Source organism: Maylandia zebra, linkage group LG15, assembly GCF_041146795.1.
Source record: "Maylandia zebra isolate NMK-2024a linkage group LG15, Mzebra_GT3a, whole genome shotgun sequence".
Classification (NCBI taxonomy): Eukaryota; Metazoa; Chordata; class Actinopteri; order Cichliformes; family Cichlidae; genus Maylandia; species Maylandia zebra.
In genome coordinates, this window is record NC_135181.1 from 10,613,448 (window position 1) to 10,630,518 (window position 17,071).

General features: G+C 41.4%; 1 protein-coding gene across 1 annotated transcript; it reads left to right on the top strand.

Annotated features, from left to right (window-relative positions):
* The first annotated feature begins 497 nt into the window (after positions 1-497).
* si:ch211-225h24.2 (testis development-related protein) lies at positions 498-16,886 on the top strand. Its single transcript, XM_004541777.3, has 4 exons — positions 498-949; positions 7,981-8,037; positions 13,648-13,763; positions 15,011-16,886. Exons 1-4 carry the CDS (start codon positions 863-865, stop codon positions 15,462-15,464), a joined length of 714 nt encoding a protein of 237 aa, XP_004541834.3. The 5' UTR covers positions 498-862; the 3' UTR covers positions 15,465-16,886.
* Positions 16,887-17,071: the final 185 nt, after the last annotated feature.

The following is a 17,071-nucleotide window of genomic DNA, read 5'->3' on the forward strand; positions in this document are numbered from 1 at the left end:
CAGCAAATGTGACACAACAGGCATGTCCAGCCTTTCTCGAGTAATTACAGTTTCCATGCACCTTAAGGTATCTCGATTTTCTGTCAATTTACTCTAGACTGTGTTACATGTTGGTGCGTCTTTATACGAAACACATACACATAGAAATGTTAGTCTTGGTTATTTTCAAGACCAATAACATGTTATAAATTAATGTCCCCAATGACAAATAAATTATGACTGGTGCCACGTCAGAATAAACAACGCAGCAACATACTAATAAGAGCATGTTGAAGCTAATAGTTTTGACACTGTAGTTTTTCTTCTGCGCCTTTAATTCAAATACAAAACAGATTGATGTCGCTATTTATACATTTTGACTCCCTGGTAAGAGATAAAAAAAGAGGGGGAGAGAGTGACAACAGCTATTCTTGGCGTATACTTGTATACTTCCTCTTCATTTATAGGTGAGTTGCGTTGTTATTGGCTGGAGATGAAACGTGTGACCTCTTCCTCTGTCTTCCATGGCAACTTCAAGCAGTCGGAGGAGCAGGGGGATATGGGAGGAGCGAGCGCTTGAGCTCCAGGTGGTCGCGCAGACTGCGTAAAAACGCACGACAAACTATTACGAAACGAATCGCGATCGTCACCTAGCTTCTGACACGTCTATGAATGAGCCGCTAACGGAGAAAGCGGTCTCGATTCTCGGCTGGAGAAACCACCGAGAGAGTTCAAAGGCTAGGGTGATGCGTCGCTGAAAGAGTTATCAAGAAAAGACGGACAAAGCGACGCAAGACAGTGCGGGGTCGACTTCAGAGTTTCTCATACAACTTTTTTTTTCTCTATAGGACCGACACGGTCCATTTCAGCGACAAGTGGAGATATGTTTAAGAAAACCAAGAGTAAAGTGCTGGTGGATTACGCGTCAGAGGAGGACGACATGTCCTGGCACTATCATCACTCCTACAAGGTAATGACACGGATAAAAAGCAAACAGAGGCATTCACTGCTAATAATGGTACGCTTATACTCTGATGAACTCGGGAAGCTGTAAAATTGTAGCAATACAAACAAAAAAACGAAAACTGTATCAAAATGATTGATTTCACCTGTTCAGGCTTTTTAAAAATGACTTTAATAAACACAAATAAGAATATAAAGTAGCCTGAATAATTATACATCTGTTTAAATAATGACAAATCATAATTCTTCTATTTCTTATGTTTTCTTCTCATAAAAGTTGCCAAATAGACTTCAAACAATGAAATGGAGGAGGTGCACAAGTGCTGAAACTCAGGTTAGAAAATGCAGCTTGGAGGTCAAAGAAGGGAGCCTGAATCTAAGAGCTAGAGTGTGTGGACTAATTTTGGCACAATACTGCTCAAGTATAAGAAATATAATTTAAATTAAAACGTAATAAAATAAAATACAGGAGGGTAAATTCAGCATGTTATTATAGAGATGGAAATGATTTAATGTACAGTAGGTTAGGTTTTACATGCAACTTTGAATCTATTTGCAGTTTTCATAAAGGTCAGAGGTGTGATTGGTACTTAAGAAGGCATGGTTCACTAATGCCTGTTTGTTGTGGGTTGTGTTTTTTTCTTCTTCTTTTTTTGTTACCCATATTTTCCAGGTAAACAATAAGAGTGTGAGAGGTCTAAAGAACCTCTGTATCACCACTTGTAAGCAGCTGGGCTCTGTCATGCTGATGGGAGCATGGGGGAGGATGCATACGCACCCACAGACACACAAGGATAGCCAGCCACGACTCATTGCTCATAAGAAATAGCAAGGTGACATGTTTATCAGTTGAGATTCTTGTGGTGGTGTTTTTAACCACTTGGATCAGGTTTTGAGTAAAAACCTATGTTGAGTGAGCATAAGGTGCTCACATCTAGTTGAATAGTGAAGCTCCAGTGAAAGAGGAGGAGGACGGGCGGCTTCCAAATCTCTGGATACATAGATAAATCTGTTAAAACTCATGGGATATTTTATTCCTCATAAAGGGTGGAGGCACAAAATAATGTGCTTTTGTCATGCTTGCGGTATGTAATCAGCTTACTGTATGCATGATCAAAGCTTCTTTAAAAGGCCAGCCATGATTTTAGGTTTCTTTTTGGTAGAGCGAGTAGTGAATCACATTTTTAAGGACATTTGCAACACCAATTACATAAAAATGCTCTCCTTAATCATATCAGTGTCATATTTTACTCACTGCCTGCACCTCCATCCCTGTATACACCTCAGACTACATGTATACATTTGTCATGCAGTACACAATTGGGAAAATCCACCAACATCATTTCCCAACATTTTTCATCTGCTGTTGTGACAGTGCTGATATCTGTGACCCTTGGCTTAGTTTTATCAACCTCCAGTAATAACGCATGTTTCCCTTACATGTGTAGGGGACAGAGCTGCTCTGAGTTCACTTTGTGTCTCTGTCGCCAGTGGTCACAAACAAAAAACTATAAACTGACCTAGGATCAGAGCAGCAGCTGCTCTTTAGAGATCCTGGGAAAGCAATCAAGGAGGAGGTGGGTGGAGGGGGGGTCTTGTCCCGTCTGCATGGCAGTAAAGTACATAAAAGGGTCAGGGGTCAGATCATAAAATGCTGTAAACACAGCAAAGACCCAACAGGATGAAGTCAGGATTAAAGTTATGATAACAAAGTCTGCAAAGGAAAGATTTTTTCCTTCCAGTTATTCAAACTGACGTAGCTGCACTGTCTGATTTACCACATGCAGAGCAACCGAAGAGGAGAGCGAAGCGAATCTGCAGCATTTTTGTATCACAATGAAATTGCAGGGATAGCCTTTTGAATTCTTCTGTACTTTTTAAACAAAAAACAAGAAAGACCCCCCCCCCCCCCCCCCCCAAAAAAGGATTAATCCACTTTAAAGCTACAAAAAGTACCAAATCTACTAATTATCTTGACAAATCGAGGACAGAAAATAGACGAGATGACAGCCTGTAAGCATCCATCCATCCATCCATCTTCATCCGCTTATCCGAGGTCGGGTCGCGGGGGTAGCAGCCTAAGCAAAGAGGTCCAGACCTCCCTCTCCCCAGCCACCTCCTCCAGCTTGTCCGGGGGAATACCAAGGCGTTCCCAGGCCAGCCGAGAGATATAATCTCTCCAGCGTGTCCTGGGTCTGCCCCGGGGCCTCCTCCCGGTGGGACATGCCTGGAACACCTCGCCCAGGAGGCGCCCAGGGGGCATCCTTGCCAGATGCCCGAACCACCTCAGCTGGCTCCTTTCGATGTGGAGCAGCAGCTGCTCTACTCTAAGCCCCTCCCGGATGGCCGAACTTCTCACCCTATCTCTAAGGGAGAGGCCAGCCACCCTTCGGAGGAAGCTCATTTCCGCCGCTTGTATCCGCGATCTCGTTCTTTCGGTCACTACCCACAGCTCGTGGCCATAGGTGAGGGTAGGGACGTAGATCGACCGGTAAATTGAGAGCTTCGCTTTTACACTCAGCTCCCTCTTCACCACGACTGACCGGTGCAGCGTCCGCATTACTGCAGCCGCAGCCCCAATCCGTCTGTCGATCTCCAGCTCCCTTCTCCCATCACTCGCGAACAAGACCCCGAGATACTTGAACTCCTCCACTTGGGGCAGGAACTCATCCCCGACCCGGAGTGGGCACTCCACCCTTTTCCGGCTGAGAACCATGGCCTGAGATTTGGAGGTGCTGATCCTCATTCCCGCTGCGTTACACTCGGCTGCGAACCGCTCCAGTGCGAGCTGGAGGCCCTCACCCGTAAGCACAACATGGGAAAAACACATGACTGCTTAAGTGATAATCATGAAGAAAACCAAAATGGTCTTGTTGAGGCTGTCGATTGAGCTCTGTCCTGAACTTTGTGCTGAGTCACACTGTATGGAGTTTTTTTTTCTGTACCATTTTTCGGTATTAAGTGTAGCTTTCCTGAAAAAGAGAACATTGCTGGAAACTACTCAAAACAACAATAGTCTGATCTGTTGGCTACTGTGCGCCTACACTCAAGCCATCAGGGGTCAAGTTTCTGCTTAGGAGAATCTGAAATCCTGCTCTTTAGCTTTCTCCACCCACATATATCCAGGTGGCCCAAGAGTCAGCCAGCGACCTTCATTGTGTTATATCTCACACCTCTTCCTCTGTTATTTTGTCTGACAAATATACTTCCACGTATTTAAATCTCCTGATCAAAATCTTATTTTTGCTTATCGTCATCACAAGACAGCAGATCTCTTTGGTTGTAATAGTGGAGAGACCTGCAGTCGGACAGATACGGACAAGTAAAACACAAAGACAGGGAGGGAGAAAAGAGCAAGAGCAGAGAAATGCATAGCCTGAAGTTACTATCATTCCTTTTGTCTATGAACAGTGCACCGGGGTGACAGCAGGCCCTGTGCCTGCTTGCTTTTGCCACTCACTTCTACTGAAGTTCAACAAGTTGCAAGCAGCTGTCAGCTTGCAGAAGGTGTGTTTGCCTGTTTGTCTGTGGCTTACTGCAGTAACACTCCTAAATGCTTATATAAAACCACCATGACTGTGAAGTGGGGTAATAAGAGTATACATCACGTCTAGCGAACCTTTGAAGGCCTCACTTCTAAATCATTGAGTCATAAAGAGGATAGTAAAGGAAATGTGATCCCCTGCTGAAGGGAAGAGAGTTGAGTTCTTGGACCTCAGACACTTGTTTGGTCTCACAAGTTTGCCTCAGTCCAACACTAAAAATGTCATAAATAGGATCTGTCTGAATGCTTTCTACATTTAGCTGTTCAATACGGGGACCAGGAGATGGCTTGTTTAACTTGGGATGAAGAATGGGAACAGTGGGGGAGTCTATTTTATGAAGCCGTTTAGTATAAGGTTATTTAGTTTTTTTTTTGATGAAAGAAGGAGAGCCAGCAGAGAAAATATGGGGATTGCAAAAACAACCTGATAAAGACTACACGGATGGATAACAAGGAACAGGTGAGTTTAATCCGACACTTGGGAGAGTGGGGAAACGATCAAAGGAGGGAAGTAAAAGCCACAAAAGGATCAAACCTTCAAAATAAAACAGGAAATAAACTGAAAGAGGTACATGTTAAGGAATCAACAGCACAAACAAAGAGAAAAGTAGGGGTAATGACAACTGGGATAAAATGCAGATGATGATAAGCCCAAAAAATGTAGGTATACATCAATTCAAATGATGTGGCTAGAGTGTTAATAGTGGTGCTCTGTTCATTCTGCTTCCATGAACAAGCATGTGGCCTTTCTCTCCATTTACAGGCTTTCTTTTAAGCCGAGCAAACTTGCTTGGTATTCAGTCTACAGGCGTGATACTGGCATGCATGCCCTCATTTAACCTTTGGCAAAAATGTAAATAAGCATATTTCCCAAGACATTAAACTGTTTCCTTAAATGCTTTCTGTGTCCCTGGGTTTGGAGAATGTGGAGTATAAATACCGCTTCTTTGGTATTGGAATTCAGAGTGGTTCTTTATCGCCCGGCAAGCTCGGTTGTGAAACACTGCGCTTAAATGTGTGCAGACACAAAGAGGGAAAGTGAGAATGCAAAAAAGGCCGCCCTGGGGGTGTGAAATAAGAACTCCTGATCTCTGTTGTTAGGAGGATTTTTTTCCAAAACACTACTCCCCCTTGCCCTGAATCTCCTCCCCCCCCTCACACTCTCTGTTCTGAAGTTGTTAATGCTTTTTACGCTCAAACAGTAGTCAGCAATTGTGTGAGACTGTATCTTTGATCAGCTCAGGTGGCGGAGACCCAGCAGACTTTGCTCAGACATGTCCAACCACCATCTCTCCTCCTCTGTCCCATAGAGTTTGGAGATGTTAAAAGTTAATGCAGCTTTGATCATTTAGCAGGAATTCTGGCGCCGCTCCTATAGAGGCTTGGCTGTACAATTAATGACTTCAATCAACCTACTTATCATGATTTAATATCCTTAAGTCTTCTGGGGCAAGTTAAGTAATAAAACTGCAAGATATGGATGATGGGATGTGTCATTTAAAATTCTAAAGGAGTCTGAAGTTTATCAAACTGTAAAGTATTTTCAAGTGCAAATATTGCTTTTGAAAAATGCTTTTGCTTATTGTCACATTTGGCATCTTGGTGTAGAAGTTGAGACAGTTAGACTCTAAGAAGAGATACAAGTTAGATGTAAATACAGCTGAAATAAAACGATGGCGTGAAATAACACTGACACTGTAAGCCGAAATAATGGCTGGTATAAATACTTATGCCATGATTTGGAAGAGATGACAGAGGTGTCAGGTGACTGAAACTGGTGGGCAGGTGGTAAAAGAAAAGGACCTGGAAATGTCCACAAGAATTCCAGGAAAAAGTGAGGTGGAAAAAGTGTCGTAAGGGAATGACTGAGGTAGTGACAAAGATAATGATCCTCAATATATTTTGTAGTGGTTTGTATTTAGGTGTGATGTTTTACTAGGAGTGTACTTCCACAAAAACATAAAAAAGTGTATTTCAAATTTAATATGAAAGAATGCCGATTTTATTTACCCACCTCTATTTGAATACATTAAACTATACTTGTTCATTCAGTTATCGTGGTAATTTTATGACGCTAACAAATGAAAACACTCTTGTAGCATGTAACTAAATGATTACTGTTCTGATAAAAACTCCATTAGGTTTACAGTAAACTTTAGTACTTCTACTTTCAGAGCAAGTGCTTTCTTGCTGCAGGCCTAATTCATCCATTTCACACAAATGCCCTTTTTCCTATACCTAAGCACTTTTAAGCTAGTGTTCACGCATCAGGGGCAACTCTGGGTTTGGGATGATTGCCGAGGATACTTCAAATTGTAGACTAGAGGAGCTTTGTGGAAGTGCAAATATAACGGTCTTGGAAAAAAAATGAAAATTTAGTGAACTGTTATTGTTTGCTTCTTTCTGTTTCTTGCATATTTCTTGTGGGTGTGCAACTATAGTTAAACCCTACAATAATAAAGTGAAAACAGAGAAAACCCCAACAATCAGATGAACCCCTATGAGCAAACGATTTGGCAACAATGGAAAGGAAAAACTCCCTTTTAACAGGAAGAAACCCCCAGCAGAACCAGGCTCAGAGAGCCTGGTTCTGCATCCCAGTCTGCTTTTAAATACTCTAGAAAACATGTATGCTATGCCTTCTAAGGATGCTGCCTAAGGGAAGCATATGTAATGTAAACAGAATTGGTCCTAGGAAAGAACCCTGTGGAACTCCATAGTTAAAGTATTTGAAGAAGCCTCCCCATTTACATGAAGAAATTGGAGTCTATTAGATAGATATGAGTCAAACCACTGCAGCGCAGTGCTTTTATTACCTACAGCTTGCTCTAATCACTATAATATTCCTTTAACAATGTATATAACCTACTACAGTCTTGAGGAGTCATTGTGGAATAAAAGTGGATAAACATGCAAGTATTAAAGAAGACCATAAAAATTGCTTATATAAATAATAAGAGGTAGAATATTGGTGAATGGAGTTATTTACATGGTTAAACAAAATGCACAAGCCCATTGGCAATTATATAAAAGCCAAAACAAAGGGTGTCAAATAATAACACAAATACAACGTCTATATTAAAAACAGTCTGCAGACTGAAACACAATGAGACCAAAATAGCTCTGTTCAGTCCACATATTGTTGAGGACCATTAAGGGAAGAGGTCATGGGTTTGTTTTCTCTCCCTTTTGTTTAAATCTGCCCTCAGAGCTTAGTGGTTTCCCCCCATCTCTCCCAGCTCTCTATCCATCCATCCATCCATCCCTCCATCCCTCCATCCCTCTATCTCGCACTCCAAATACAGTGTGTTTGTGTTAGCACTTGAAAACGGTTGCCTCCCTTTTTTTTTTTTTTTTTTTTTTTTTTTTAACAGGAAGGCATGCGCACAGTCCGCAAACACACAATCCCTGCTTTAAAATGTGAGAGTTTCTGTTTTGGGGCGGGGAAAGGTTGCTATTTGTCTTAACTCACTGCGGGTGTATGTGTGTCCTAGGACAAAGACATACAAGGAGAGGAAGAGGATGAGGAAGCCGTCACTGCAGTCTCCAAGGTAAACAGCACCTTCACAGCTATTCAGACAGAACACAGACGCAAACACACTATCTGCTTCCAAACATACATCAGCTTACACAGTTGACACGTGATGGTTGTCCGCTCAAAGATATGCACTCAGGCGACCCACGCTTATCTTTCTGTGCACACGCTCAGAACATCGCAGGAATCGACCCTGAAAGAGTCAATTTTATGTCGCCCAAAACATCCAGATGCTTTAAATGGCCAATGCTCTGTCAGTTCACACACGCACGCATGCACAAGCTCAGTGTCACTGCACTGTTTATCTGTAAACACACCAGCTGTCAGCCATCATCCCCCGTCTTATCCTTAACCTTATCGCTGGAAAACTGTCTGGGTTGTTTTGTCACTGTGTGCGTTTGTATTGTCAGCCTTATCCCAAGAAAGAAAAAAATAGGTTATTTTGACCTTTCAGTGGACTGTTTCTTTTATTTAAATCACTTCAGTTCAGTCATCTAAGGTATCGGTTTTTATTTTGTAGGAACCTCTGATGTCATATCACAACATGGTTTTGTAAATAGTTTGAGCAAAGCAAAATTACAAATTGGAATATTTTCCATTCAAAATCATGATGCAGGTGCATTTGTAGCTGAAGACAAGTACAAGGCCACTTTTCTGGGAATCCTCTTGTTTTTCAGCAGGTACTTGAGGGTCACCAGCATTTTGCCCCTTAACTTGTATGCCTTGCCTCAGTGGATCAGAGAAAATAAAGTTAGTCTTCACTTGCAGAAGGCTTCAACCTGCGAGTTTTCATCAACCATAACCATATTGGGCTTGCTAACTCTCTAGTGGCACTCTTTAATGCTTTACTTTCCTAGCTGATCTTCTGCAGGAAATCGTGCACTGTTCACAGCCAACTTTGACAGGAAATGACACTGCGTGCCATTCTTTGACAAAGGCCTCATCAGCCAGATTTTACTACGTGGCTTTCTTCAGATCATGAAAAATGGACAGCGTGTCCTCCTGGAGCACAACAAGTTTGACTAGCAAGATGGTTTTTGTGCACCTACATAGGAGAATCACATCTGGGTGGAGTGCGGGAAGACTTTCTGAGATCTGGTTGCATCTCCTAGTTAGAGGTGTGGTGCAAAATGTGGGGCAGGCAGTTGTTGTTGCCTTTGAAGCAACATCCCCTTCCCTTTGGAGGCTGATAGCCTCAAGTGGTGACGGCCTGGAGTTTATTAGCTTTGACCGTCCATTTGGTGATTTCTCTTACGGCTTTATTATGCCTCAGCCTGTAGTAGACATCTCTCGGTGCTTTGGGACATCCAATTAAGATGTGTTTCAGGGTTCAACCAGGCCTGCTCCACACTGCATACAGGTTGTGTAATCATAGTGATGTTCATTAAGACCATACATTTAAAACCCCTAAAATTAACCAAACATGTTTATACCATACCATACCATACCAACTTTATTTCTAAAGCACTTTAACATAAAACCAGGGTTTCACAAAGTGCTGTACATGTTAATAGCATACGTAAAGAAAATTAAAATGAGATACGATAAAATAAATAGATACAATAAATTAAAACATGTTAAAACAAATTGAGTCAACCCCTCTAATCAATGCCAAAGGCTTCAGCGAATAAATATGTTTTAAGAAGACTTTTAAATTCAGAGACAGAAGAGGCCTGCCTAACATGCAAGGGCAGATCATTCCACAACTTTGGAGCAGCTACAGCAAAAGCACGATCACCTTTAAATTTATACTTAGTTTTCGGTACCTTAAGGAGCTGCTGATTGGCGGACCTAAGGGAACGGGCAGGTGTATAGTTGTAGTAGCTCCGAGAGGTAGGGGGGGGCCAGGCCATTAAGAGATTTAAAAGCAAATAAGAGAATTTTAAAAACAATCCTAAAATGTACAGGTAGCCAGTGGAGTGAAATTAAAATAGGGGTAATGTGCTCAAACTTTTTTGTTCCAGTTAAAAGACGTGCTGCAGCATTTTGCACAACCTGCAGGCGCCTAATGGACGCATCACTAATCCCAAAATAAAGTGCGTTACAATAATCCAGCCTAGAAGTAACAAAGGCATGGATTACTGTCTGAAAATGCTGTTTCGATAAGATAGGCTTTATTTTGGCTAATTCCCTCAAATGAAAAAAGCTAGATCTTACAACAGCTCTGACCTGGCTTTCAAGTTTAAGATTTGCCTCTATTTTAACTCCCAGATTAGTGATGACTGGTTTAACATACTGTGCCAGTGAACCAAGATCTATAATAGTGGCCTCAGAAGCGCCACCAAAAACCATCACTTCTGTTTTCTGTTCATTAAAATGTAAAAAGTTCAAAGCCATCCAAGTCCTTATTTCATCAAGGCATCTGAGCAGCGGGTCTACTGAGAAGCCATTTATCTTTTTAAGTGGGAAATAAATCTGGGAGTCATCGGCGTAGCAGTGGAAAGAAATCCCATGTTTCCTGAAAATAGACCCAAGGGGTAGGAGATATAGAGAGAAAAGAAGCGGGTTTATTTCTTTATGAGAAATAAACAATGATTGAAATGTATTACTGTGACTGTGTGTAAGCATCCATCACAGTTTGCACACAGCCTTCCTGGTTCATTTGAAACTTCTAGTGCGTGTGTACATTTTTTCTGTTTAATAAGCAAGCATCTTAAAACCTGTCTGACTGCTTATATTTGACTTTGTCCAGGCACTGATACATGTAGCACTAATTATGTCAGTCAGTACTGCATCCTCACAGCTCTTAGAAACAATGACCAAAATAATTAATATAAGATTTAAGGAGTCACAAATTAGCTGAGCTGAAAGTGAGTCTGCTGGAGGAAAGCTCTGATCAGCTAAATCAGCTTGGTCATCACTGCTGTAAATATAATAAACAGTGGTTTTATTTTGAGGGTTTGAGGACATGTGTCCTTTGTCTGTGGAGGTGAGTTTTATCTCAGCGCTCTGTTCATCTTATAATCTGTGCTGACGGCGGTCCTTTACTCAAAGGCGTGCTGTGTGTGAACTTGTTAAGTCTGATTTGAAACCGCACACAGGTGATTCATTGTCTTTCAACCCCGGCTGGTCGCTCGCTTTATTGTATAGCCACTGTATTCGACTCAGTTCACAGGACATATTTCATACACCGTCCTGTTTGTGAGGACGGGGTGGCCGAGCTGGAGAAGGGAAGGAAACTGAGCATTCTTTCGAGGAGCTGGGCTTTTTGGAGTGGAACAATCAGTGTGGAAGAAAAACAAGGCTGAAAATAGCCACAGACACTGTGGAAGGCTGCAATTCTTTCACCCTCTGTTGTTCCAGCTCATATTAGGACTCACTAAGTGCACAGGGAGCCCTGAAAGTGGAGGTTACCTGTTGCTGTTTCACTCTACGATGCTTCAACAATGTTCATTAAGCTTAATGAACATGCTTTTGTACTTAAAAATAGGCTTTCATGGGCAGATGCTTCTTTACTTTCAGAACTACCACTCTGTTCTATACATTTTATCTAATGCTAAAAATAATGAATTGAATAATTAATTGGTTAACGAGTCAAACTGCAAATTAATGGACAAAAAACATACCCCAATGACTACCACATGAGGCCCCTAAAACCACTTGTGTGCTTTCAGTCCAAAGCTAAGCTAAAACAACCAGCTGCTGGCTTAAATTTTGTGGGAAATATGGGAACATGTTATTATTCACCTTATCAAATTCAAACAAGCTTATATCTTAAATGTTGTTGTTGTTGTTGTTTGTTTGTTTGTTTTTTTAAATTATTATTTAAAGCTGTTTTTGGTGTCATTAGAAAAAGCAAATCCACTAGAACTTTTCAAGGTATTGCACTTGACCCATAGTCCTGTGTTTTCTCTGGGCTCTGTTTACAGAATATAAAGACTGTAAATTATGCATAAAAAAAGAAGATTGGGTTAAGATATGGGCTAAGAAGACAACTCTCACCTTGCAGAGGAGAGGTAGCACAGGGCGTAGAGTGGGTTGTTTATTAATTGGAGGGTCAGTGGTTTGATTCCTGTATATGAAAGTTCAGTATCTTGGTTTGTTTGTGGTTCTACCCCTTTAAACTGTTGCTTTTGGTGCACTGGACAGTTTTTAGATCAATTATGAAATTAATTGGTGATATAAATAATGTTCATAATAACCAAGGCCTGATTGTGAGCTTAAAACCCCCCTGAATTTATCCCCAATGTGTGCAATTCATGCAGCAATCCCTCTGCTTCAATGTCAGAGGTATGGAAAGAAGAATTTGGTCCATAACACCTCCATTGTTCTGCCAAGCGTGAATAACACAGAGAGCCAGAGAGCCATTTGCTTTACCTTCTTGGCCAGTCACTGAGCTGCTTTGGATCTAGAGGCCCAGAGGTTAGAGCACAGTGGCAGAATAGGCAGGCCTCTATTTGTGCAGGCATGCATGCAAGCACATACACTCATATACGTCCATTCAGAAAGGCTCCAACTCTTTCGGGATCTCCGGTTTCTTTGCTGGACAGCTCGAACTGCTTCTGCAAACCTTATGCAGTTTACACTCGATGGCACTCGGAGAACAAGAGCTGGGCAGTCAAGAGTTGAGACAGGGTGCTGAAACAGCTGAGATGAGGTTTTGTAAATGTTTTTTGATGATAATAAACAACAGGAAACTGGTAGGGGGGCAGTTTGCCTGCAGGCATGTTCAGAATGAGAAGTGAGTGGAGGATATTTGGGATTTTTTTTTTCTACTTATAATCAAAGAGACTTCCTCTGAGTGAGATGCAGAGGGAGATATGATGCATTTTCACTGAGTAAAGTGTTTAAAGATCCATCAGAGATATGAGCTGTATCTTAAGTATTTGCATGTGTATGACTTTAGCTGGTGGAGCCTATGTAGTGGTAGTTTTGTAAAGTTTGTTTTATCTGTTGGTGACAGATCTTATCATACGTGTTCCTGTTAGGCTTTGGGAGACAGCTGATTTCATATCCAGCTCATTGTTTGTTTGTTTGTTGTAGCTGCTGGTGGCATCCTCTGGTCAGAGATCTGTGCAGGTACTGCACACAGAGCCCTGAACTAAAGTCCTTCATAGGTATGAGAACAATAAAAGCAGTTGAAAGGTCATGTCAGGGTTAAGCTCATTAATCATGTAATATTGTGTATACTGAGAATGCACACTCAAGCAAAGGCGAGCACGGATGTGAGTAGGAGTCAAGACCTTGATAGCTGACCTTGGGAATTCTTCCCAGGCGAGAAACAAAGCCAAAACTTTGTTCCGCGGTCGCTAAGGGCGGCTGCGTCAGTGCTCGGCGGAAATCTGCGAGGGCATGGCAGGGAGGAATTCTGACGTGACGGGGAGGCTGGGATTTTCAGAGGGAGTGGAGGATCTCCCGGTGGAATGTGCTCTATGCCAGTGAGGCCCATAACAGAAATTCCCCCCTCCCCAATCCAAAAAAATAAATAAAGATTGCACGTTCATCAGTGTGAACATGCTGCTCCTCTCAATTCCTGCAAAGCCAACTTTGTGAAATCCTCGTCTTCAGGGTGTATCAATCACTCACAAACAGGCATACAGAGATATCAAGCTAACATGCAACAGATGAGTGAAATCGAGTCAGATCGGCATTTCAAAAACACTCTTGTCTTGCTGGTGTCTCTCAGGAGGCCAAAGTGAAGAAGATCATGTCCAAGAAAGACAGGAGGGAGAAGAAGATGTTCTCATCTAAAGATGACGAGCGTTTCTTGCTAACTGGAGAGAAGCTGGCTGACCGCAAAGGGTGAGGTTATGCGCTTATTACCTTTATCATATTCCAAATATTTCTCTTACTAGGGGGAAAAACTGAGCTAACACAAAGTAGAATATGTGACAGAAAATAACTCCAAATGAATAATAAGAATAAGAAGCGCTCCACTGTTTTCGCTTCTATCATGGTGTAGAAGGCAATGTTGTAAGAAATGGTCTTTCTGAAATTATTGATTACCGATCAGCAGTTCTATATAGACATATTGATTAATAGCATGCAGTAAATGCACAGTCACGTCACAACTACCCACAACATTTCTGGTTTCCATCATGTTTATACAGAGGCACTCAGTAGCCATTACTGGTCAAGTGTGTGAAGTACAAACATTTACACTCCTCACTAAATATAATGGATCCATGTCAAAACCACTTGTGTGTATATTTAGTCATGTCACAGCTACCCACAATAAATATATATATATATGTATGCATGCATGCCAAAGCTTTATTGTCCAGCTGTTGCTAACTTTCAGACCCCTTGAGGAAGTGGAACATGTATGAAGGTGGAAATCTTAATCAGTTCACTTGCTTTGATAAACAACAGGAATTCCCATATAATAGCTCACTGTAAGTGTTTCCCACCCAGACACTCCTGTTTATGTAGGACGGGGGAGGAGGGGGAGGATGGAGGGGTGGTTCTTAGTAAGTGGCTGTTATATATCAACATGTTTAAGACTACAGTTATGGTTATAAGTTTACAGGCACTCATCGTTGGAATGTATGTCATGGTGATTTTGTACTTTGAATGATTTCTTTTAACTTTTCTTCTACCAGGAATGATTGTACAGCAAACATCTGCAATGACTTTAAAAATCAAGAATTGGGTGAATGTATTTTTTTTTCTAATCCACATAGGCTCACATATCTGCATACACTCATTTAAATCTCTCCAGTTGTTTGAAATCATCAGTTCAAACAACTGCGCGTAATCAGATGTTTTTCAGATGTGGCACAACTTTTCCAAGGTTTGGAAGAAACCCCAAACTGTCATGCTCATATGAAAGAAAATTGCTTAAATGTTCAGCATTCAAAAAGTTCAAATCTGCTATAAACTGGAATGTGCTTTTTAAAAAAGTAATCAAAGATGTATGCTGTACAATCATTCCACCCAGAAAAAAAAAATCAAAGAAATGATTAAAAAAATCCAAAATTGCCTTGATATTAAAATGTCAGTGAATGCAAATTTCTGACCACAACTGTATATTTATTTCCTGCTCAAAGGTCTCACAAGAAAATCAAGGATGAGGAGAAGGAGAAAGAGAAGAAGCACAAGCCAGAGAAGGCCAACTGCTTCTGGGAGAGTGTTACGATGACGATGAGGCAAATCTCCCCTGCCAAAAAACTGGAGAAGATAGAAGGTTGGGAACCACCACACTTGGAGAACTTCGCTGAGACTGCTCCTGATGAAGCGCTGGTAGGCAAGAGCCAAAATGGGGACGTGGCAGAGTCATCCCCCAGCTCCCTGAGCATCCCGGCGACGGCGTTAGAGCTCCCCTCCTGGTGTGGACGGGGTCAAGAGGAGGACTCCTCCCGCTACGCTAACCTGTTGGACTCCAATGATTCAACAGCTGCCGTCAAGTGGACGGCCCGTGCTAAAGTCAAGCTGGCCGGCATCAGCAGGATGAGCAGAGGGATTGTATCAGAGAGTGCAAGTGTATGGGAGGGGTTTAAATAGCAGCACTTTATACCTCTGTACTATCAATAAATCTGAACCAAATATTTCTTTCTATCTAGCTCTGGACACAACCAATGTTAATGTCAACATCATGCTGACATGTTGTAGTGAATCAGAATATAAGACGAAGTATTCTGACTGAATTTGTGACTTTTAAATCACAAAAACTACAACTGAACAAAGGAAAACCTTCAACTGCTGTACATTTTTATCTGCAATACTCACTGGCATGGCAATTACATAAATAATGTTGCCAAGAAATAAGAAAAGTGATTTTTATTTAATCTTTGGGGCGTCACTGGTAGAGACTCAATGAAGAATATCCTGCTGAAGACGTTTTTGTTGGCTCTCACTTCCTTCCTGTCTATGCAGTCGCAGTATGTGAGCGATGAATGTCTTAAGCCTTAACTTGTATATTAATTATGGGCTGTGCAATCACGAAACAGCTTATGACATAGCATTTACGTGTAAAATACCCGTGTGTGTTTGAGAGTGACAGAAGATGACTTTGTGGGAAGACAGCTGGCATCACGGCTCTGAGATCTGAATCTCTGCTGTTGTATTGGGGCTGATGCTGCACTTGTGCCATATCAGACTTATAATAAGGATTTCTGATCAACATTCATGTCAAAATCTACATTAAAACGGAGAAAACTACATTTCCGGCATGTAATAATTGAAAAGTGATTAAAAACTCAATGGATTTTGTAATATGCTGACAATACATTGCATTTTAATCCCCAGATGACCAACTTTGTGATCAACTCACCATCTTTATGACATGAACATTTGTAAGATCTCATCTGTAGCATCTATCCCATATGATGGCAAAGCAGCTCTGCTGGTGGTTTCATGGACGGATGTTTTTAAATCTGATGCTGGATATTTGTAATTTTGCTAATGATGGAAAAAGTAAACGCCAAACTAATACTAGGACCATTTCTCATGAGAAGCAGTAGCTCTGTGCACTTGTGCCTTGTCATTAAAATGACATCATGTGTTTGCTGTAAACGACCAATCCGCTGAGCTCATTGATGCACCTGTATGTGCTCGACCACACTTCCTGTCTCCAGTTACAAACCAGTGTCTCGGGATGCTATAAGCTTCACCAGCAGGAGCAGCAGAAGTGTTTTTGTTTTTGTTAATTCTTAAATGCTGTGTGATATATTATGTATATTGGCTATAACACATACAATGAAGAGTCTTCTTTTCCTACGATGATTTTTGTTTTCGTGCTTTCCATTGATATGTACTCATCTTTTCTTCTTTTTAAATGGGTTATTTGTTTGATACTGAAATCTGCTTCATCACAACCAGAGATCTACACATATGCAGCTCCACTGGCCGGGATGCCTGTGACTTGTATTTATTCACTAAAAGGCTGGGACTCATTTTTCTCCAGAATAAAGATCTAGACTGACACGCTGCCTCTGCTTCTTTCAACATTTTGCGAGTGAAGTAAACACACTGGACTTTGCTTTTGGAAACTATCTGGACTAATTCAGTGATCCAAACAGAAATGGTCTACTCTGATCCCCCCCCCTCTCTCACTCACACACACACACACACACACCGAGATAAATAGAAAGAATACTGCAAATATATTG

What these genes read in the sequence shown, in the direction of transcription:
- si:ch211-225h24.2 (XM_004541777.3), top strand. Translation starts at nt 863, where the DNA reads ATGTTTAAGAAAACCAAGAGTAAAGTGCTGGTGGATTACGCGTCAGAG. An exon ending in ACTATCATCACTCCTACAAG is followed by an intron (nt 950 to 7,980) that starts GTAATGACACGG and finishes TGTGTGTCCTAG; the next exon opens with GACAAAGACATACAAGGAGA. An exon ending in CCGTCACTGCAGTCTCCAAG is followed by an intron (nt 8,038 to 13,647) that starts GTAAACAGCACC and finishes GGTGTCTCTCAG; the next exon opens with GAGGCCAAAGTGAAGAAGAT.